Source organism: Pezoporus flaviventris, unplaced genomic scaffold (genome assembly GCF_033815535.1).
Source record: "Pezoporus flaviventris isolate CSIRO_AGI_PZ_B2104156 unplaced genomic scaffold, CSIRO_AGI_Pfla_v1 ptg000113l, whole genome shotgun sequence".
In the NCBI taxonomy this organism is placed as follows: domain Eukaryota; kingdom Metazoa; phylum Chordata; class Aves; order Psittaciformes; family Psittacidae; genus Pezoporus; species Pezoporus flaviventris.
In genome coordinates, this window is record NW_026892661.1 from 473,994 (window position 1) to 495,895 (window position 21,902).

The 21,902-nt window shown below is 54.2% G+C and overlaps 6 protein-coding genes across 9 annotated transcripts in view; 3 read left to right on the forward strand and 3 right to left on the reverse strand.

Moving 5' to 3' along the window:
• Positions 1 to 10,304, reverse strand: part of BCL9L (BCL9 like) — a 59,582-nt gene extending 49,278 nt beyond the window's left edge. The window contains exons 1-2 of the mRNA XM_061478108.1: positions 9,381 to 10,304; positions 8,183 to 8,352 (exon numbers count right to left, since the gene is read on the reverse strand). The gene's annotated coding sequence lies outside the window, so the exon portion shown is untranslated. The remainder of the gene's footprint in view (positions 1 to 8,182; positions 8,353 to 9,380) is intronic.
• The window catches only part of PHLDB1 (pleckstrin homology like domain family B member 1), a 72,584-nt gene that overhangs the window by 8,231 nt on the left and 42,451 nt on the right, over positions 1 to 21,902 (reverse strand). The gene's annotated exons all lie outside the window — the stretch shown is intronic.
• On the forward strand, positions 4,564 to 13,529 carry FOXR1 (forkhead box R1). Of its 4 annotated transcripts, XM_061478118.1 has the most exons (6): positions 4,570 to 5,294; positions 11,257 to 11,421; positions 11,782 to 12,002; positions 12,247 to 12,515; positions 12,867 to 13,099; positions 13,469 to 13,529. In XM_061478118.1, the coding sequence occupies exons 2-6, from the start codon at positions 11,304 to 11,306 to the stop codon at positions 13,495 to 13,497; spliced, it is 870 nt and encodes a 289-aa protein (XP_061334102.1). In that variant the 5' UTR covers positions 4,570 to 5,294; positions 11,257 to 11,303; the 3' UTR covers positions 13,498 to 13,529. The 4 variants fall into 4 exon arrangements, with proteins under 4 accessions (XP_061334100.1, XP_061334102.1, XP_061334101.1 ...); XM_061478116.1 differs by having other exon boundaries at positions 4,564 to 5,294; positions 12,867 to 13,523; XM_061478117.1 differs by lacking the exon at positions 4,570 to 5,294 and adding an exon at positions 10,363 to 10,907 and having other exon boundaries at positions 12,867 to 13,523.
• CENATAC (centrosomal AT-AC splicing factor) lies at positions 14,870 to 18,011 on the forward strand. Its single transcript, XM_061478144.1, has 9 exons — positions 14,870 to 15,191; positions 15,264 to 15,429; positions 15,502 to 15,564; positions 15,734 to 15,798; positions 16,114 to 16,237; positions 16,594 to 16,624; positions 16,987 to 17,079; positions 17,185 to 17,317; positions 17,711 to 18,011. The coding sequence occupies exons 1-9, from the start codon at positions 14,878 to 14,880 to the stop codon at positions 17,751 to 17,753; spliced, it is 1,032 nt and encodes a 343-aa protein (XP_061334128.1). The 5' UTR covers positions 14,870 to 14,877; the 3' UTR covers positions 17,754 to 18,011.
• RPS25 (ribosomal protein S25) lies at positions 18,393 to 20,170 on the reverse strand. Its single transcript, XM_061478143.1, has 5 exons — positions 20,075 to 20,170; positions 19,861 to 19,956; positions 19,201 to 19,384; positions 18,743 to 18,844; positions 18,393 to 18,457 (listed from the first exon to the last, which is right to left on the reverse strand). The coding sequence occupies exons 1-4, from the start codon at positions 20,075 to 20,077 to the stop codon at positions 18,750 to 18,752; spliced, it is 378 nt and encodes a 125-aa protein (XP_061334127.1). The 5' UTR covers positions 20,078 to 20,170; the 3' UTR covers positions 18,393 to 18,457; positions 18,743 to 18,749.
• TRAPPC4 (trafficking protein particle complex subunit 4) lies at positions 20,176 to 21,884 on the forward strand. The gene is made up of 5 exons (XM_061478141.1): positions 20,176 to 20,386; positions 20,464 to 20,638; positions 20,716 to 20,819; positions 20,911 to 21,037; positions 21,448 to 21,884. The coding sequence occupies exons 1-5, from the start codon at positions 20,212 to 20,214 to the stop codon at positions 21,524 to 21,526; spliced, it is 660 nt and encodes a 219-aa protein (XP_061334125.1). The 5' UTR covers positions 20,176 to 20,211; the 3' UTR covers positions 21,527 to 21,884.

The following is a 21,902-nucleotide window of genomic DNA, read 5'->3' on the forward strand; positions in this document are numbered from 1 at the left end:
AAGCCAGGAGAAGCACAGCAACTCGCATCCGATGGATTTAAAGCAGCACATCCAACAGCACCAGAGCCTGTTCCAGCAGAGTTCCCAGGCTTGGGAACAACCTCCCCAGCCTGAGAAAGGACTGCAGCACCTTGGCTGCTCTCCAGATCTGGCCCTCCCTGCACCGCTCAGGCTGCTCGCTGCACACCCTCCCTGCTGGTGCTTCCCAGCCTGGAAAAGGTTGAGTCTCAAAAGCACCTCCTGGGGTTTTGCTGCTTCTTTTCTGCTCTGTTTTATTTCCTCAAAGACAGAGATCAGCTGCCTGGATCTGGCTTGACCTCCCAGTAGAGCCCACAGCTGCCCTCTCTGCAGCACAGATTGCCTACTTGCGGAGAGGGGGTGGCACAGGAGGGACACACGGATTTGCTGCTGGAGCCCTTTTGGAGAAGAGCATGAATATTTCATGACAGGGAGAAGATGCTTCAGCAGCATCATGCAGATGTGGATTAGTGCTGTGCTGTCAGGGACACAAAAGGCCAGACTCCAGATCAGCACTCTGCAGTGCCCAGGAGCCCACCGAGAAGCCCCCCAAGGGTAGAGGGACAGCCCTGTCAGTCCCCAGTAATCCTCTGTCAGAACGCTGCTCTGTCCCCAAAATACAAGATGTTACCAGACAGTCACTCGCAACTGGAGGCCAGGTTTCAAGGAAGGCACAACATCCAAGTGGAACTAGCAAAGGCATCTTGGGGGGGGGGGGAGCTGGACTGCATTTGTACAACGCCTATAGACGCCCTTTGATTCAGGCACTCCATAGAGCTTCCTCTGCGCAAAAGGAGAGCAAGGTTGGAGATCCCTGTTGTGACTCTTGGCAATATGTAGAGCGTGTCCTCTCCAAGGGTCTCTGAGTCTGGCATAAAAGGAGCACTTGTGTCTCCAGAGCACGTGTAGAGGGCAGAAAGGAAATGGACTGAACAGCAGGAGGCAGGACTGCCCAGAGCAGGGCTAAGCTGACCCCGAGCTCTGAGGGGTACAGTACCTGAGCGTGCTTCTACCAGCAATCCTATGGGGAAGGACGGACTGGCCATCCTGGTTCAAGTCCCCCAAAATCCAGCCATGCAGCACTGATGCCAGTAGCAGGAAGGAGCAAGATTTCAGGAATGGGAGCCTGTGCAGGACCAAAGCTCCGGAATTTAATTGAGACAAAGCTGCTACACTTTTCTTGGACATGAATTTGAGGGGGAGGTGTTTGATACTGCCAATCCATTTTCCCTCAGACACAGTTCTTCCACATGAGGTTGAACCACTAAGCACTGACAGGGCATCTGTTAAGATTGGCTCTAGAAACCAAATGTTCTTGAAAACAGAGAAACAAGCTGTGCTTGCCCTTCGTTCCCAGCCATCCAGCTCCCAGTACCACAGGGAAAAGCCACATGGAGCAGCCCACATGCACACGGATGACCCAAGAGAGGCCATGTTCAAAGTGCCCCTCTGCGTGAAAGGTGCAGCAGGCTGAGGAACACGGAGAAGATCCCCAAGGCAGGCAAGACTCGGTGAAAGGGTGGCACGACAATGTCAGGATCATCTCTACTGACAACATAAGGCTTCAAGGAAAGGTCCCGCAGAAGATCTGCAGAAGGGCTCCAAACTCCTCTCCCCCTTTGTGTTTTCCTTTTACAACCACATTTCTGTCCTGCCTCCCATAGCAGCTACCTTGGGCCAGAGCAAACAGCCTGCTGCTTCAGAAGGAACCTGCGCCCAGGATCACCACAAACTGCGAGCGCTGGAAGAGGCCATCCCTGCAAACAGAGGAAGATGATCTTCCTCCAAGGTCATGAAATCTTTTCCTCAGAGGAAGTGAAAAAAAAGCCAACAAAAAAGAAAACAGAAAGGCCACTGCAGCCTCCTCACTTGACTCCCTTTAATTAGTAACCATCTGGTTTTGAGAGGAGCTGTCAACCAACGTACAGCATTTGGCAAGCTTCCTCAGCTGCTGCTCTCCTAACGTCAGTTCTTCTTGGAAACGCTTTAGGCCTCGAGATGCCAGAAGGAAATGAAAAGAAAGGCAAAAGAGTGCACGAGTGAAGCAGAAGAGCAGGGATGCGCTATAACCCAGGGGACCGAGAGAGGCATTCCCTAGTTCCACTTCCAGGACACGGAGCAAATGCTCCGGCCGGCCATGCAGGAGGAGCCTCAAGCACTGTGTTCCAAATGAGCTGCTACAAACCCCTCACATTTTCTGGAACACGGCCTGCTCCGTGGCCAAATTCCCACTTAGGCAGTGACTTTCTATCCTCTTCCCTAATTCCCTCCCTCACTTCGATGTCTTCTTTGTCCCAACTGCACCGTGCCTGCCGTTAACATGTGCCGCTCCAGGACAGGGTTCATCACAGGCACTGAACACCTTACAAACCCCATTCACTGTGCTCTGGGGATGAGCGCAGCGGCGGTCTTCCTCAAGTCCTGCCCTGGCTCTGCCCCATGCCACGCTCTGCTCAGGCAGAGGGCTGCTCTGCTCCTCAGAGAAGCCACACGTGCAAAGGGAGAAGGCGCACGGGCAGCGGAGCCACAGCACTTTTGTGTGCACTGCCTGCCTCATTAACATGCAGCACATGGCTCCTGCAGCTTCTGCATTACTCCTGCCCGACTCTGGGACCTTGCGGGAGTCAGAGGCTTTGCACATTTGCTTTCCCTGATCCCCAACACACGGCAAACTACATTTTGAACAGCCCCCTTAATAGCTGCCTCAGACAGACTTCCTACTTTTGCAAAGAAGCAGTCATCCCTTGCTCCCCCAGACAGCATCACGCTCACACAGACCACAACCACCACCCTCTGCAGTACCCTCATGTGAGCAGGTACATCTGACTGCCCTACACTCACCCCCTTCTATTCCTTCCCAGCCCGGCTCCCATACAGTGCTTCAGCTCCTTTTCTCTTCTCCAGAGCCATGGTAATGAGGTACAGGCACAGCTGAAGAGCAGGATTCCCATGTTAAACACATTAATACCCCACTACAATCAGGGCAGATATTTCCCAATGCTCTTCTGCACATCTGTCTTATATGGCAAAAGAGCCCAAGAGCCAAACCTAGGAGATTCTCCCATTACAACTGCCCCAGCATCCACCAGCCTGTCAGAGCAGCAGAGCTGTCATCTCCATGACTCCTGCTCCTGTCACACCTGCTTCTTTTAAGACGATGGAGTGCACTGGTCTGACACTCTAGGGACTGAAAATCCCCATGCAGGGAACAGGGAGGCTCCCAGACAGGCCATGGAATAGCGCACATGGGTCATCAGGCCTGGACCATCTCTCTGTGTCTCAACACAGCCGATTTACCCCAAAGAACCGAACACAACAGGTTGTGGATACTGTTCCTCTTTCCGGTTTCCCAACCTTGGCTGGGGAGAGCAAAACTTCTCCTTTACAGTAACAGGTAACAGTACAGTAACTTTCCGCTCCACGCCGCAGAAGCTGCCACACAATACTTCCATCTTCCCTGCTTTTCCTCCTTGCCTATTAGCGTTATGCAAAGTGCCCAACTGCCAATGCCAATGAGACTTCAGGCAGAAATCCATCTATTTCTCCCCTCCAGCTCTTAATTAACATGTGGCCTTTAATTACATTTCCCATTTTCATGACAAAATATGTCTCTCTCCTCCACATGCCCCTCCCCAAGATCATTACAAGAGCTCTAATAATCATCATCATCATTCATCTACCTGGAGAGCAAGGTGGAGGCACCTGCTCCATCTTCCCAAGCTACTCCACCCCACACCTAGCCCCGATCACTCATTCCTTGGAGAGCCACAAGCCTCGGTCCTGTGCCAATGGAGAGGGGTGGAAGCACTGCTAACAGGTTGGCACAACATATTGCCAGGGCTGCAGAGTGCCTGCAGGCTTTGGCTGCACCGGAAGACCATGCAATTCAAGGCTGAACAGAGAAACAAAGGCCATTTGGGGAGGTATTAGGAATTCTCTTGCTTTCAAAGGTCAGGATGCACCACCCTCCTGTTGAACCAGCTCTATCTCACTACCTATCAAAGGTGCAGCAAACACTGATAGGAAGCTGTGCAGTAACAGTTGGTTCAGAGACCTATGTGGTAAAAAAAAAGGGAAAACTTTTTAACCAACCACCCCATTCACATGGATCCACCACGTGGAAATCACAAAGCATCCATTTCCTGGTGAAAACTGAGGAATTCTTCCATATCCAGGCAGCCAGGAGCAGGTGAGGAGCCGGTATCATTTACTCAAGCATGGACCTTTGTGCAGTCGGGCTTTCATGAAGCTCAGGTCTAAAGACAACAAACTGCTGCCACTGTCCTCACAAGTCTGGGAACCTCATTCAGATGCAATCTGTCACGGCAGGGAGACAACTGCAGAACTTGACCTTGGATTTGCAAACTCAAGACCAGAATCAGCTCTCAGACCTACTATTTTATCCGAATGTGCAAAATTCACCAGTCAGGGGCGGCTTTGGCCACTCACAGAGGTCCAGGAGTGACACTTTCCTTAGTGTTTACTTCACACCTCAGACTTCCAGAGCTCCTCAAAGAGTCCCCAGCCCTCCCCGCAGCACACAGTAAGGTGACACTGAGTATGAAGCTACACAGTGTTTGCTTTAGCCTGCAGACAGATTGAAGACAGGCAGCTGCCCACCTCTCCCATGGCGGAGCTCTGAAGAATTATCACTACTTCACAGAGCAGACATGACATCAGGCTCTTGGGACAGAGACAGTAACATAAGGGCAGCATTGAAGCGATTGCAACACAAAGGACATACATGAAGGACTTAAAGCATGGCCCAGAGTCCTCAAAGCAAGGACTGCATGATCCAAACATGGAGCTACAGGCAGCACGTATGACTTGGACAGCAAGAGCTCCCAGCAGAGCTCCGTGCATGGGCAGCAAGCGCACCACGAGCACAGGGGACATCTCTGCTGCTCGCAGAAACCCACATCCCTTCTAATAGACCAACGATGCAGAAAAACCAAGTAGCTGCGTGAGCAAGAGAGCATGGCTGAGCGTGGCAGAAAGGAGACGATGTCTCTTTAAATGTGACTAGAGTGTTGTCAATGGATCTGCCACGGTAGAGGAGTTAATCCCCCCCCAGCCCCTCTCAGCCACTGTGATGGGATAATTAGATGCGAGGGCTCAGCGCAGATGATGCTCCAGTTGCTTAGCAACTAATGGTTTCCACAGCAACGGCAAAGCACAGCCTTCGGAGCAGTAAGTGAGCAGTGCAGCAGGGCAGGGAAGGATGCCTTAAACTCCTGCACTGATCCTCTCCTCCAGAATCACTCCGAGGCCTTGAGGTATTCGGGGAATGAGGAGGGGGTGCCTTAAAGATACAACATCCCTGTTTCACACACAGTAAAATGAAAAGGTTTGGGTTTTTAGACTAAATATTCCATGGCTCGGTCCTCCTCATTGCAGTGATTCTCCGCCAGCAGGATGAGCGAGGCTGAACCACAGAGTGATCTTATGCAAAGGCACATGCCCTCATACATGGGTTGCTATAAGCAGCTGAATATGATTCCAGCATCAGCAATTCTTGCACCCAGGGCTGAGTACTGAACACACACAAACACACTGATGTATTTAGGTTTTCAGCACTGTCCCCTAAGAAGCCATGTACAGGTATCCAGCCTGGCTCAGAATCACCAGCACCAGCAGGTTTCCTCTCAATTCTGCAGCTCTGCAACGTGTACACAAGTGACGAAGGCCATAAAACACGAGGAGTCTCACCAGAATTACAGAGAGAGATCAGATTTATAAACTATAGCCCAAGTCTGTCATCTGGTACTTCCTTCAACCTGACCAATTCCTACTGCTTTATTACTGCTCCTTCCCGCACGGAGTCAGCATCCCACTGCTCCCGACACCGCAGCCATGACATGCATCACTTCCCACTACACACTGCATGTGCTGGCCATGCAGCTGTACTGCTGCAAGCCACAGTCCTGTCACCTCATGAGCTGAGTGGAGACAAGCTCAGTTGGCATTTTCATAAGAGAGCTCTGCACACTTAGGTGGGGTTGTTGATTCAGTACTAGGTGGTCTTCGCCACCTTTACACGCTGCAGGGATGGCCTGTGAGGTGTCATTTGCCTGCTTGCAAATGACAGTCTTACGTGTTAACGCTTTGCAAACATCCCCAGCCATGATGGCACAGAAGGAGTCTGGAAACTCACATCACAAAGACAAGCCCTGCTCTTGTACCCTGCCCTCCATCCTGCCCTGGTGGGTGCTTGTGCCAAGAAGCGTCCCTTGCAGTGCCGGTGAGCAGAGCATGCCTTGGGCACTGGCTGCAGGACGCTACTCGCTAATTTTCCTCTCCCCCCTCCCCGGATGCTGCAACACGTGCGCCCCATGTGCCACCTCTTTTCGGCACAAAGCACACAGAACGGAGAACGGGGCAGCAGCGGGGCGGGAGGTGGCACTTCCCAGCAACGGGCAGCCGCGCTGGGCTCTGAGACCCCCGTGTGCATCAGTCCAAGCCACTGACTCCGAGACGCTCTGTGGCAACTTTCTGTCCCTGCTGCATGCATGACCTTGCCCTCCAAACTGGCTGTGACAGCCAGGAGGAGGAAGCATCCCATCAGCCAGCCTCTGCCAACAGCTAATTGAGCTGCGAGCGAGGTCTCCTCCCTGGAGCCCTGTCCTGATGCCTCCAGCACTTCAGGAAGGTACAGGAGCAGTCACCAAAAAAGTTGCGGAGCGTTTCAGCCTCTGTCCCCTCTGGCTTTCAAAGGGGGAAATCAAAGGGAAGCGCTGCGCTTTGTTCTGCGGGGGAGCGGCACGAAAGGTGAGCGGCGGCGAGCCTGGCAGAACCGGTCGCTTCAATCGTCCGCCAGCTCACCTTTGAAGTGGGTTTTAAAATCAGGGAGGAGGGGCAGAGACCTGAGTTCAGCTCTTTAACTGCAACTTCACAGGCTCGGAGCACGTGGGGGGTAAGAGGCTGCCTTTCCCCCACCAAAAAATAGCGTATCTGTTCAGAGAGACTAGAATACAGCTAATAAAGAAGGCTGCGATGCTCATCAAGTACAGCTGTTGAGTTCTTACGTCCTGAGGAGACTACAAACAGCTACAACAGCAGCAGCATCTACCTATGCTACCAACAGAGACACATCGGGCGTCTGCAGGATTAAGCAGGAACTCTGCCACTGCCCCTGCTCCAGTGCCAGTGGAGTAACCATCTCTCTCTGCCTCACATTCCCTCTCCCCTTGCCCACCCACATTGTCGCCACTGCCTCCCTGTAACAGAAAGGACCGTTTTTAATCCCAGCCCATGCATATCCTGGGAGCTTTTTCTATTACAGTCATAGCATCAGCCACTTGCTGCAGCACCGGGAACTGAAGCAACACCAACACAGCAGGAGTGATGCTGTGCCAGGACAAGCCAAGCACCTAATGTGCACCCTGTGCTAGGAAGATGGGGAAAACTACCAATTATTTAATTGGAAATTAATCTCTGTTCTACCACAGGGGAAAATATATACACACACACACATATATATATGTACACACACATGCACACAACCCCCACAGTTGATTGGCACAACCAGCATCCACAAGCCCAGAGTCTGCACCAAGTCCACTGAGCTTCCCTCTATAGAAACATCATCAGCTGGGCAAAGCCAAGGCAACAGCGATACCTTCATATCACCAAGGACAAGCAGATGCCCCTCTGTACGCATTCAAAGCTTTCAGGGGCTGTGGAATACAAAAGCCATTCAAGTCAGCCTCCAGTAAGAACCCTGAGTTGGAAGTGAAGTCACAGACCTCCCCTATATCTTTAGGGGAGAGAGTGAGCTTTCATCCAACATCTTTCAGAGGAGGGAGCTAATCCAGTTTCTCTGGCTTGCAGAAGGCAGCACGTTCACATGAAGCCAGCCTGGCCAAAGACACCTACCTACACGTCACATGCATGTGCAGAAGTCAGACAGCACAAGAAGCAATCGAGCACACTCGCAGTGACACCTGGAATCTGAAATGTCTCTTCTCTTAATTTGCAAACAAGTCTTAATCTAAAGCACCAGAAGATGGGAATCAACAAGGAAAGAGAACTGTCTCCTGACCCCGACCCTCATCCTGACAAAGCTTCCCTGTAGTTCTGCTGGCTACAAGGCGCGTGAGAGTAGGTGAGACTGGTTTTCAGCAAAAAAATCCCATGAGTTGGCTTCCGCGCGGACAACACTCACCTGAAAAGAGCCGGCTTTGAAGGCTCCGGATGTCCCCAGCAAAGACGCCACCAGCTTGTCACCTCTCTACCTTTTCAGCTCCGTTCATGATGCAGATAGAGATGCTGGCGTCTTTGGCCTTCTGCACATGTCAGCAGGTTCTCTTCTAAATTCTGTCTCACCTTCTGAAGCTAGAGGGACCAAAAATGAGACAGCTTTAGAATACAAACATGAGCTTCTGCGTGGCACAAGGAATCGGCTGCCTTAGGTTTTGTTTGCCACAAGTTGACTCAATCAGTCTGATTAAGAATCCCCTTCCTGGGAAAGCAGAGATCAGGGGTTATGATGCTTCCACACAGAATCTACAGTACACAAACTGATGGGATTGGGATTCAGCAACTGAATGGCCAAAGGCAAAATCAAGGCCTTTTAGCCTTTCCCTGGACTTAAGGGAAAGGTCTGTGCTTGCAACTGCATATATCTAAAACATTCTTATGCTTTAAGCTGGAAACCAGCACCTCTGTTCCCAGTTTTGCCAGCGCCATTGCAGATCACAGGGCTCCCTTCCCTGTTCGCGTTACAGCGGCACCTCAAATCTTTACCAGCGAGAAGTAAACATGAGTACACGGGCAACGCTTTCCCTCCCCGCAGCCCAGGCAGGAAATATCAGCAGGCTCTTTTCACACCTCATTTTGAGAGAGTGCGAGTACAACTGCTCAGAGCAGAGCTCTGTATTGTATTATGTTATGCCCTACCCCTGGCTTTACTTACCAGCTCCACAGAGAGCTGCAGCCTTCACTGAGGACACTGAAAACTGAGGGAGGACGGAGGAAAGGAAGATCTTATAACTGCTGCCTGCAGCTGTTTCTCATCTCCTTTATTGCTCTGCGGGAGCTTTTGCTGGGGAGCCCGCACCTAACTCCAGAGCAGCTACAGGTGAAACCAATGTGCAAAACACCAGCTCACACGGCCTCTTGTGGCCAAGCCGCACGTCCTGCTTGTCCCCCGGCAGCTCCTGCAGAGCAGCACAGGGAACGGTGTCCTTCCCACGGACAGGTTCCATCCCCAGATATCCTTCTGCCTTTTATTCACATCAGCGTGCTGCCCTGCTTGCTCTCCCAAAGCCACGCTGGCTGAAGAGAAAGCAGGGCAAGACACTTCACCTGCGTGCGAGATCCAGCTTTCGCAGGACCTCTTTAGTCCCCCCCCAAATACTCACGTTGTTCCAAGATGATGGACATCGCTGCGCCCAGCCCAGCACTCTTGTGTGCATTTACTGTCAAAGTACCAAAGGTTACGTGGGTAGGTGAGGCATCAATTCAGGGTGCACATAGATAACCACAGGCTTAATGAATTACTCTGCCTCAGCTGATACATACACCACTGTGTGAGAGTTTAGCTCCAGACAGAAAGGGGAAAGCAACTTCGTGATGTGACATGTCCAGTGATACGTGGTAAATTATTAAACTGCAGTAGCTGGATTGTTTGCAACACATCCCAAGTCAAACAGCAGGCTCCAGTTTCAGGAAGGAGAATGGGTTTGGCCTGGGGTTTTGAGGAAAGCAAGCCAGCAAGTGTGTCCCGCTCACACCTGAGGCATCTGACCCGGAGGGAGCACGCAGGTGTCTCTGCAAACACCTGAACTTTGTCACACGAGGGTGGGAAAAGCAGTGTGAGGAGAGCCTTCTGCATCTCACAAAAGCCACGCCACACTGACCTGATTGATAATCATGGAATGCCTAACAAGGACTAAGCAAACCTCAGTGCAACACAAACTATCATAGCTGCTTTTACTGAGGAGGCAAACCCGAGTGTGCCAGGTTTCCCGCTGCCCTTTGAAGGTTACCTTGTCCAGAAAAGCTTGGTTTAGTGTTTGACTCATTTTTTAACAGCCTGTCCCAAAAGATGTAAACACTCAAAGGCTGAGAATAGTGACAGCAAACAGGGCAGGGACATCTGGCCCAAAGCACTGCAGAGCAAGCCTGCAGCAGGAGGAAGCATCTCCCCTTTTCTTTCATTACACAGAAATAACCCAAACAACTCCAAGACAAACCTCTAGTGCAAGGGTCAGGGAATTCACTTTTAAAGCTGGGATTCTCCCAACATCGTAACACTAATGTTATGGCACAACCTTTGCCAGCAATTGCCAGCGTTGCCTCTTTCTGTTCAACCCCCTGCAAGTCCCTGCTGTACTCCTCCGCTACCAGCATAACCTGTGTCCTCCTGCAAAATGGTCAACATATGTAGAGAGTCTGAAATCTAATTGCCTGTTGGTACAAAGCCAAGCTTGGATTTTGGTGTGTAGCTACTCCATTTCCACCAGTGCCACCTGCCTCCCGCATCCCCTCCCCAGCAGAGGAGTGACAGTGAGTGGGCCAGAAGGACGAGGATGTGTGACAAGTACCCTTTACTAGCACAAACTACATCGCTTCCTTCATCAGCCCTAGGACAGATTAGGCAGGGGCCGTGTGTGAAAGATGTGGCTGAAGAAAGAAAAGCAATTCAGGAAAGTGCACACAAAGTTTCTAAGAGACTGAAAGCACACCCAGGCTCTACTCAGCCTGGCTCCTTTGCTCAACTGTGGTCCCCCCCTTGGTGTTTTGCCTGGGATGACCTACAGCACTTTCCAGTCTTAAACCCCACTACTCCCAGGCAAGCAGGGTGAGGGAGCTCCTGGTACCTGAGCACTCTGTGCATCCCTCAGAGATCCGTCCTGCTTCCAGAGACATTGATGTTCTCAGACCAGGTAAGTTCATTGCAGAGCGTAGGTAAGGCTGTGATCTTATCATCAGAGGCAGAAAGAAATGAAATGCCAGCCCAGTGAGAACAGCAGTGGCTGATCTACCAAGGCTCTAGCAAAGTAAATGGGCAGAAAACAGCCTGTGTGGTGTGACCTATCCCACTCTCAATCAGCTCCCTTGTTCTGCCAGTATGGGCATTGCCTCCCTAGGATGGGCTCTAATAGGTATTTAGAAGTGTGAAACAGAGACCAGCCCTTCACCCACCTGTGTGATACCCTTTTTAAAACATGTGTGACACTGAGCCAGCTCCCAGAGCACTTTAAGCTCAGGGGATCCTTTGTGCCCCCCTCGCAGGTCCTGCTGCCCTCGGCACCCAAAGGTACCTTTGGCACCCAAAGAAAATGGACTTGAGTTTCCAAAACAAGGCATTTTGGGAAAGCCTGCACTTACAACATGGCCTTGAGGACTGGGACATGGCAGAGGAGCTGAAACTCACCAGCACTGAAGAAATCCGGCAAGGTAAGGACATGGCTGTAATTACAGCTGTGCCCTCCAAATGCAGCCTTTCAGGTAGATGAACTCAAAAAGAGGGTGAAGGGGGTGAGTTGCACTCATCTGGCTTCACAGGGGAAAAAGAAGGTAAACTTTCAGAGCTGAGCACTGTTGTTTGGGCTGGCCACAGTGGTGCAAGAACACACAGGCATGCACTCTGTACACAAAACAGGAAAGCAAACGCTATTTAGGGCGATGAGGAGGCAACTGGGGACCTTCGCCTTGGGATTTGCATTGCATTAGAGCTTCCCCAGGCTGCCTATGGACAGCAGGTCTAGAAACTGTCCTCAGGCAGGACTGGCAGGGTGACATATCTCCTCCTTTTAGGTCAGGGTGCTCAGCCCCATCTGTGGATGTGGGTAAACCCCAGCCTGGCCTGTCCCCTCCCTGGGAGCCCTGGATCAGACCCAGCCACATCCAAAAGCCTCGTGTCCTCAGTTGCTGGTGCCACAGGAAGCTCCTCTCTGAACACATCGTGGGACAACTCCTGCTCCGACTTGAACTGCTCCAAGGAGGATGTGCTGTCACCCTCCAGTAAGGCTAGAAAGGTACACAGAAGGGAGCTGCTTGGGCAACAAGCGGGCTCAGCAGCTCCCGTTCCAGCCTTGGTCAGCCGATGCACGGAGCCTGCCTGACAAACAGGCTCAGAGTACAAAGTGCAGGGACAGAGGCTGAAATTTAAAGCGTATGAGCTTTCTGTAAGCTCTCTGCCAGAACAAAGCAGCTTATCCCTGTCCCTCATTCTACCCAGGGCTAATAAATCCATGTTCTTTTTCTCCTTCTTCTCCCCAGCTTACTGCGGATGAAGCTGCTTCATGTGTGGACATCCCAGTTCCTCAGGAGATGCTGAAAAGTCCTGAAGTCAGGATGATGCTGGTGCCTTGGAAATCCACAGTCCTCAGTCCTCAGAGCATGAAGCTCAAGTGCCCCAGGCAGATGAGTGCCAAAATTGAGGGGGGCTGGCCCCGTCCCCCCCTTAATTACTGCACCCTCATCAGCATCGCCCTGTGCAACAGTGCGGGTGGCAGTCTAACTGTACAGCAGATCTACCAGTTCACACGGTACCCGCTCTTCTCCCAGCTCCTAGTGCAGAATGAGGGGAAGAGGGACTGCAAGGGGTACAGGGGTCTCTGATCTTCCGCTGGGAAGCAGGGATGTGGCAGCCAGGACTCACGTTTGGGTCTTAGCTCTGCCCTCAGCTCAAGATGCTGCTGAGGGAACTGCCTCCCCTCTTTGGCAACACCCAAGCCTGTGTCTCCAAAGCTGGGATTTCAGTTCTGTGTCTCGAGTGCACCAGCCAGCCTCCCACTGCAGGGCTTGGGGAGGACCCTCCTCTCCTTCCCTCCACGTGTTCTGTTATTTATCACAGCCTCCAAGGGCTTCAGCCCAGGACAAATCTTTTCTCTCCACAGGCAGCACTTCCCATTTTTTCAGACAGCCCCAAAGGGCTGGAAAAGCATGATCCGGCACAAGCTGTGCTTCAGCAGCTGCTTCGAGAAAAGTACCAGCTCCACGTGCGCCAAAGGAAACCACAGGTCCTGCCTGTGGAAACTGACTCCAGGAGGATGCAGAAAGTTTCAGGAGGAAGCACAGGCCCTGACTAAAGAGGCGCTCGACTTGGTGTGCCAAAGCATGAGCAACCCGGGTACGATTCCAAGGGCAGGAGCCCTGCAAACAGCAGGGCACATCAGGTTTTATGAGGTTCCTGCAGCAGGAGAGCACCCAAGCACTATGCAGCCCCCAGCACTGGGGGACACTGCTCTGGGAGGTGACATCAGAAACTTGGAGATCCCTGCAGAGATGCTCCGCAAGCAGGGCTCGGTCATCGGGCTGGCCAAGAGCCCAACACAGCAAGACAAAGCCAACCAGGCTGCTTTCAAACACAGAGCTGTCATCTCAGTCCCTGCAATAGCTGGCAGTTTAATATGGGACAGGACTGTGGCTGCAGCATCAGTGCCTGAGCAGTTGTTTTGGCCCAAGTACCTATCCCAACTTCTCACTTTCTCTTTTGCAGATCTGATGAGCTCTCTGTTTGGGCTATGATTCCTTCTGGCTCCCTGCTTCTGAAAGATGTGCCATGCGCTTTCAAACGAAGCCCGTTTTCTGAGGTGGTGCCACAGGTAGCTTCACAAGAACCACATGTGGAAATTATGAGCATTGTGACATAAGGACTCAAATTTAGAGGGGGGGGGGGGGGGGGAGAGAAGAAAGATGGTCAATACTTCATTTCCTTCATTAAGGTGAGTTTCTGCCAGACGCATGAGTTGCAGAGGCATTCTGGCACCCGCTATGCCTGTAACACAAAGTCCTCCATGCACGCTGCTGCCTCTCGCAATGCTCCTGCAGTGCAGAGAACTGAGCTGCAGGAATAGGTTAATCTGTGTCTTAACAAAGCGCCTCAGGCCAGTGGCACAGAATGCTTTACCTGGCTGGGAGTGCAGAGTCCCTACCACACAGATGTTATTCCAAGCCCACGTGCCTGCCCCCCGCACTGCAAACCCAGTGGGCAGGGATCCACATCACTGCTAGGCTGGAGGCTGGCTCCTTTCACCTGCGTGTCCACAGGAGCACGAAGGAACAGACACACTAAAAGGGATTTGACAGAGTCTAAATGTGCACATTAGGGTGGTACCTCTTTTCCTGAGCAGCATACAAACCACCCTGCAGAGTAGCTCTGCACCGCTGGGCACTAATGCCACCCGAGCCACTGCAGGAGTGCAGGATGGCTGTCAGTCCCACATGCGACAGCACGGGTTGTCTGTCTGTGTGTCCGAGCAGGACCTGACATAAGGTGAACAGTCTCTGAAGGCCTTGGCTGCCCTGGATGGCACCACTGAGGTAACCTTGCGGCTCCAGTTTGATGCTCGCCTCCCGTCGGGCCAGGCTGGAATTACAGAATCAATCAGGTTGGAAATGACATTCAAGTTCATCAAGCCCAACTTCTACCCCAGGACTGCCAAGGCCACCGCTAAACCATGTCACTACGGGCCTTATCTTAGGGTTTTCTGAACCCTTCCAGGAACGATGATTCCACCACTGCTCTGGGCAGCGTTTTCCAGTGCTCGGCTCCCCTTTCAGGGAAGAAATTCTCCCTAATACCCAGTCTAAACCTCCCGCAGACCATGAGTATCCCCTGCTCTTACTGAACACAACCCCCAAACACTTCAGATGCGCTCAGAGGTGCGGATGGCTAGGAGGCATCAGCCGATGGTACCCGACAGCCGGCGTCACACGGCGGTTCGGCGGGGCTCAGTGTTTCGGGGATGCAGGAGGCGGCTCCAGAGCAAGTCCATGCACGAGCTGCGGGACAAACGAGCGCGGCCCGCAGGCAACGGAGGCTTCGGACACGACCGGGGCACCGGGGCACGTGCACCCCGCCCCGCCTCGCGGCCGCGCCTGCGCAGTGCGAGCGGCCGAGCGGCCATGGCGGTGCACTACTGCGCGCTGTGCCGCCGCTCCTCCTTCTCGGGCCGCCGGCACCTGTACAGCGCCGCACACCGGCGGCGGCTGCGGGAGGCGCTGGGCCGCCTGCAGGAGGAGGTGGCGGCGGCGCGGGCGGCGGCGGCGGCGGCAGGGGAGGAGGAGGAGGGCGGCGGCGGCGCGGCCGTGCTGCGCTACGACCCGGCGGAGCACGACCGGCGCGTGTGGTGCCCGTGCTGCGGGCGCGGCGTGCGGCGGGACGGGCGGCGGGGGCCGCTGGCGCTGCCGGGGGCCGCGCTCCTCCAGCACCTGGCCGGGTGAGCGGCGGCGGCGGGGCGGGGGGGCCGGGGGTAGCGGAGCGGGCGGGCGGCGCTGACCCGGTCCCGCAGGGCCGAGCACCGCCGGGAGACGGCGCGGTTCTGGCGGGAGCAGCGGGCGGAGGCGGCGCTGCGGGAGCACTGCGTGGTGCCGGCCGAGGAGTACGAGCGCTATGCGCGAGCGCTGGAGCGGGCGGTGGCCGCGCACCAGCGGCGGGAGGAGGAGCGCATCCGACAGGTACGCCCCCGGACCGGCCCCGGAGCGAACCGGGACCCGCCCGGCCCCGCCTCACCCGCGCTCTCCCCGCAGATGGCAGCTGACATCCGGGAGGCCGAGCGCAGGCAGCGGGAGACGGTGCGGGCCGCCCTGCAGGTCGGTGAGCCGTATCCTGCCCTGCTGCGCCCCGGTGGGGACCGGGGACCGGGACACGCACCCCCGCCGGAACCGGGAGCGCTCGGGGGGGTGGAGGTGGGAGTGGATGGAGGGGGGTGTCGCTGCTCAGCACCAGGAATAGTGTTCCTTTTTCCTGAATCACACTCAGCTTCAAACGGAGCCAGAGCCTCGCGCAGGACCTGCCTCCCATGGCCCCCCGGCAGCACCCCAGAGGTGAGAACCGCTTCCTGCACATGTACCCCGCTTGAAGCCATGGCCCTGCCGTGGCAGTGGCCTCATTTGTTTGCTGCTGCCATGAGCTCGCTCAGATCCTTCACAAACTTTTATCCATCATAAGCACCACAGAGATTCTTCTGCCCTCCACACATGTGTAAGCACCAACAACCACAAAGTGGTAACACTGTGGTACCCCGAGAACACTTCTTTCCCATCTTGCTACAAAACTCTCCAAACACAGACACAAACTCTGCTCCAGAAGCCTCTGGACAGGTATTGTCCACCCATCTGCAGCTGTCACTCACCTCTCAGGCTGCCTCTGTGTTCCACGGACACCTCTCATGATGCAGAGCAGCCTGGCCCAAGTGGGACACACATGGGACCTGACTTAAACTGGATGGAGCCCAGCCAGGCTTTGACCTTCATCGGCCACCAGGTAGGGGTGACTGGCTAATGAGCACAACTTCAGTTTAACCACAGGGGCTACAGAGGGTGTTATGAAGGAAAACAAGGAGTTGCAGACTCTGTCACAAAAAACACAGCTGTGCAGATTCAGGCGAGCAAGGAGCAGAGGGTTTCACTCATCCAGCATTATGTTTCATTAAGCAAACGTTCTAAAACACACCCTATAAAAACAAATATCCCTAAAGAAAGTAGAGGAAAGCCTCTCCCTTCCTGTGACAGAACCTTGCTCTGAAAGGGAACGCACATAGTACTTTTCAGTTCTGGTCTGTTTAGGAACACTCTTAAAAGCATCAGTTTCTCATCAGTGTTTTCTGTTTCTGTTGACAGGATACAGAAGGGAAAGGCAACGTTCACACAGGTACTTGCATCTGCAGCTCGCTCAGGTGGTGCCCTGCTGAAAGCTCCTGGCTTGTCAGTATCACAGGGGTAACTGAGTTATTTTGAAGCAGCCACAGCACAAGCAGGAGGTGCTCGTGCCTTTGCTTATAGGTGACATGCTAGAGAAGAGAAAGGTCCTGTATTTCAAAAACTCGGTGCTGTGTGGAACGTACGGTGTGGGGTATGCTCTGCCACTGCCAGCTGAGCAAAGGCCCAGGGTTACTTGTCCTTCACTGCTTGCTGGGTAGGGAGAGCTGCAGGGATGAGGGAAGGGAGGATGCTTCTCCCCATCACAAGTTTAGGGTAACTACAGTAGCTAAATACATTATCTGTGTCTCCTAGGTGCAAAACCTCCATGGCTAATGGAGGAGGAGGAGGAGGAAGAGGAGGGAAGCAAACAAATTGGACCTTCATACGAGGAATTTCTCAAACAAAGTGAGCAGCTTGTGCTCATTTCAGTTAACCTCACATTCAAGTTTCCACACTAAAGAACCAAAAGCACTGCGACAGAGAAACTCACTGAATGAAAAACTTTTCTAGAGGAGAAGCAGAAGCTGAGGAAGCTGCCCCCCGAGCGCGTGGGTGCCAACTTTGACCATACCTCTCAGACCAGTGACAGCTGGCTCCCTTCCTTCGGGCGTGTGTGGAACCACGGCAGGAGGTGGCAGTCCAGGTGAGCTTCAGGGCAGCACAGGCCCCTGCGGAGCGCAGGGTTTGTGGCCTCCATGCATACAGGCCACTCATGGAGCAGGCTCTCTGGCAGCAGCGTCAGGAGGGGTCTCGCTGCACGGGTCACACCATGCCAGCCTGGCACGGGGTTAAGCACAGCAGTGGCTGCAGAGGCAGGTGCCTGCCTTACCTTCCAGACCCGTGTACTGGCCTGCTGGCACCTCTCGTGTGTTACAGATCTGTGCCAGCTACCTGGAGAGGCTGCTGCCGCTCTGAGAGCAAAACCAGAGCTGCTGTTCTAAAGCTGTGCCCTGTCTTACTTGTCTTGTGGGGTGAGGCAGTGTTCATTACCTCTTTCTAAAGGGTGCTGCCTTCTGACTTCTACACTGTCTTTCAGGCATCAATTTAGAACTGAATCGGGGGAAAAGAAAAAAAGGTGATCAGGAGAGGAGCAGGGAAGAAAACAAGCTCTGTTGTGGGAAGGTGGACTGCAGGAAGCTGCAGCTTTGTCAGTGCTGCTATGCAAAGTTTAGTGCTCTTATTTAATACCTACATCTGGTTGTGTTTGGTGCCTGGCCACAGTGCAGCAGTCCCACCACCAGCAGCTCCGGTGCCATGTGTCCTGTGCCAATGTGTAGCATCACATCCCATTAAACACATGAGGTTTTGAGAAATAAACTTTTATAATTTAAATAAAATGCTTTTAGCCTTATTTAGAGCTGCTTATCAACACTTCCCCCTGAGACATTAACCTGACATCTGCTGTTGCCTTGCACAAAGATTTGTGGGTACGGCTGGTCTGCAGGAACTTGAGAAATACTGAAAATATCCTGCTAGGACCTTCCCCAGCCACAGAAGCGGGCTTCAGTTTTCCTCCAACTGCATCTCAACATGGTTTAACATCTCTGGCTGCTGTAGGTGACACAAAAGTTCCCTTTCACAATACAAAAGCATGTTCACAAGACATTGCAAACACCCTATAAATGCAAAAACTGCCTGGCAGAGGAAGGCAGCCATAACCTGGCCCAGAATCCACTACCAATAATGAAACATACACAATCTTGAAAAGGCAAGAAAAATTATTTCAGTAATTTTATTGCGTGCATCTACATAGGACACATTGCTGACGGGGCCACTGGGGAACCTGCAAGGCAAGAAGTCCTAAATCAGACAAGCAGGTCAAAACACAAAGGGTCTGCAAGCTCTGCTCCAACAAGAACACTTTGCACAGTGCCCTGTGACAGAAGGGAAAGCACACCGATGGGAGAGCACGCACAGGGACAATCACCAACTGCTCTGGAGCACAAGCGATGTCCTCTCAACACCCAGAGGCACAGCCCACCCGAAGTAGCACAGTCGCCCAAGGTGCAGCCATGTGTTAGCTCCCAACAAAGCACAAAGTGGCTCCCACGTGGAGCCACTGCCTCACCTCCTCGCTATGCGTCCTCCCCTGCAGCAGGCGCGTCTCCACCTTTCGTGTTCCTGGTGTAGATCACTTGCGCTCGGTGCTTGGACACCAGTTTGATCAAACCTACGAGAAAAGGAAAGTACCTGAGGGCGTGTGTGCTGGTGGTCAGGGACCTTGTGCTCCCTTCTGAGACCGGCCAATGTGTGAGAGGGAGCACCAGCACACCCAATCACACGTGCTTGTGCATGGCTTCTGTTCAGGTCTGGGAGCAGCTCTGTCACCACCCGTCCTTTGAGCAGCATTTCCTTAGCACAGCACACCAGTGAATGCAGCAGAGCTGCTGCTCCTCGCTTTGGAGCACTTCTGGAACACAAGCTAAGGCAGGGGCTTGCCAAAAGCACACCCGCTTGTCTATTACAGATGCAGCACGAGATCTGCCAAGTGAGCAAGGAATGTACCCAACAGTTCTGAGCACTCACCTTTGCTGAGCAGCTCCTGGAGGGCAGCCCTCGCCAGGGAGCCTCGAATCTTCAGTCTCTCTGAGACAACCGCAGGCGTGATGAGCTTGTAGTTGGGCACTTCCTTGCACAGTTTGTCATAGGTGGCCTTATCGAACAGGACAAGGTTGTTCAACTTGTCTCTCACTTTCCCCTTGGACCACTTCTACTTGGAAACAGAAAAACAAGCCCTAAGTCATCTTCTAAACTATAATGAAAGATCCTGGTGTCCCTGCCCATGGCGGCAGGGTTGGAACTAGATGATCTAAAGGTCCTTTCCAACCCTAACCATTCTATGATTCTACGATCCGGTTTTAGGATGTCCCATCAAACGTCTCCACATCACTTCCAGATTAAAGGCCTAACAAGACGCACCGAATCGTCTTTATAAACGTAAACACCGCAGATAACACCTACAGCATCTCCAACCGACGGGCCTAAAGCTCCGCCTAAAACCACAGCCTTTTCTTCCTCGGATTTGCCTCCACCACACGCGGCTCTGCTGCCCGATGAAGCAGCAGCTCCCCCACCACCACCGTGTGCCCCCACCCCGCCACGCACCAGCCACACGGTGAGGGCCCAAAAGCCTCCCCTGGAGCCCGCCGCCACGCACACCCCCCCCCGCTCCCCGCCGGCTCCCACCTTCTTTTTGGCTTTGCCGCCGGACTTGTTGACCGGGTCTTTATCCTTTTTGGCGGACTTGCCCGCGTCCTTCTTCTTCTTGTCGTCTTTGGGCGGCTGCGGGGGGGCAAGAGAAGCGCGGCCGATGAGCGGCGGGCAGCGGGGCGACCTCCGGAGGCTCCCCCCGGCCCCGCGGGGCCCCGCCGCCCGCCGCCGCGGCCCGCCCGGCGCTCACCATGCTGCGGCGGGGCTGCTCCACAAGATGTCGTCCCGGAAAGGAAGCGCCTGGCGCGGGGCGCGGGGAAACCCCGTGCTGGCGGGCGACTTCCGGGGCACGGCGCGGGGCCGCTTCCGGGCGGGCGGGGGTCCGCCATGGCGATCTTCAGCGTGTATGTGGTGAACAAGGCGGGCGGGCTCATCTACCAGCTGGACCACTACGCGCCCCGCGCCGACACCGAGAAGACCTTCAGCTTCCCGCTCGACCTCGTCCTGCGCCCGCACGACGAGCGCGTCGTCGTGGCCTTCGGACAGCGCGATGGCATCCGCGGTGCGTCGGCGGGCGGGCGGGCGGGCCGGGGGCAGCGGGTCGGGCCGGGCCGGGCTGACCCCGCGCTGTCCCCGCAGTGGGACATGCCGTGCTGGCCATCAACGGCGCCGAGGTCAACGGGCGCTTCACGGCGGACGGGAAGGACGTGCTGGAGTTCCTGGGCAACCCCGCCAACTACCCCGTGTCCATCCGCTTCGGCCGCCACCGCCTCTCCTCCAACGAGAAGCTCATGCTGGCCTCCATGTTCCACTCGTGAGCTGCGCGGGACGGACGGGGCCGGGGGGCAGGGCCGGGGGGTGCGGGGGCACTGAGGACCCCTCTCCCCACAGGCTGTTCGCCATCGGGTCCCAGCTGTCCCCCGAGATCGGGAGCTCCGGGATCGAGATGCTGGAGACAGACACCTTCAAGCTGCACTGCTTCCAGACGCTGACAGGTACAGCTCAGCCCCGGGCACAGCACCGCTTGGCCTGGCCAGGGCTGTCACGGAGCGCAGCCTTCCTGACCCCCTGCCTTTATGGCTCCAGGGATCAAATTCGTGGTTCTCGCCGACCCGAGGCAGGCGGGGATAGACTCCCTTCTGCGCAAGATCTACGAGATTTACTCTGACTTCGCCTTGAAGAATCCTTTCTACTCCCTGGAGATGCCCATCAGGTAGAGAAAAGCCCGCTTTTGATAGTGCAGCTGCCACCCCTCCTCACTCTGCCTGTGCGGTAACACATGCTGACAGCCCCCCTGCTTTGTGGCAGAGCAGACCCAGGGGTTGAGGGAAGGGGAGAACACAGCACATGGCTGCAGGGGCAGGGCACTGACCTGTGCTCCTTCTGGTATTGCTCTCCTGGGGAAGTGGGAGCCACTCCTCCTTGGCACAAACCCTGCTGCCCTAATGTCACACTTGAGCCCATACGAGAAGCTGTAACCTTAAGTAATGGCCAGGTCAAAGTCTGATAGCAGCAGGTCATGGTCTCGTGACTTAGGGAATCTCTCTTTGAAGGATGTGGAGATCCTGCCTCTGTTAGCCTGTTCTGTAGGTAAAGTCACCCCCTTCTGCTTTTCTGTTACAGATGCGAGTTGTTTGATCAGAACTTGAAACTTGCTCTGGAGGTGGCAGAGAAAGCCGGACCCTTCGGACCTGGGTCATAGAGAAAGCCTCCCCTGTTGCACTGACTCTTCTCTCCCCCTGAAGAGCAGGGCCTCTCCTTCACATCAGAGACTGCAAAGCCCCCAGATGTGCTCCACTATCTCCCAAGATACTCGGTTATCCCCCGGTTGCGAGATTTACCTGCAAAAGATTAGTCAGGATTGTTTACACACGACCACAGAGGCTTATTCTGCTGTGCCCTCGAGTGAAGAAAGGCAGCGAGGCGTGGGTCCGTGGCATTACTGCAGCTGATTGCTTGCTTTCATTTCAGAACTGTACATATGTATTTTTCCTGTACAGCTCTAACTTATGGTTTTGCAAAGGGTTTCTATGCAGGAGTAATAAATGTTCCTTGAAGAAGTGGATGGCTGTTTTCTG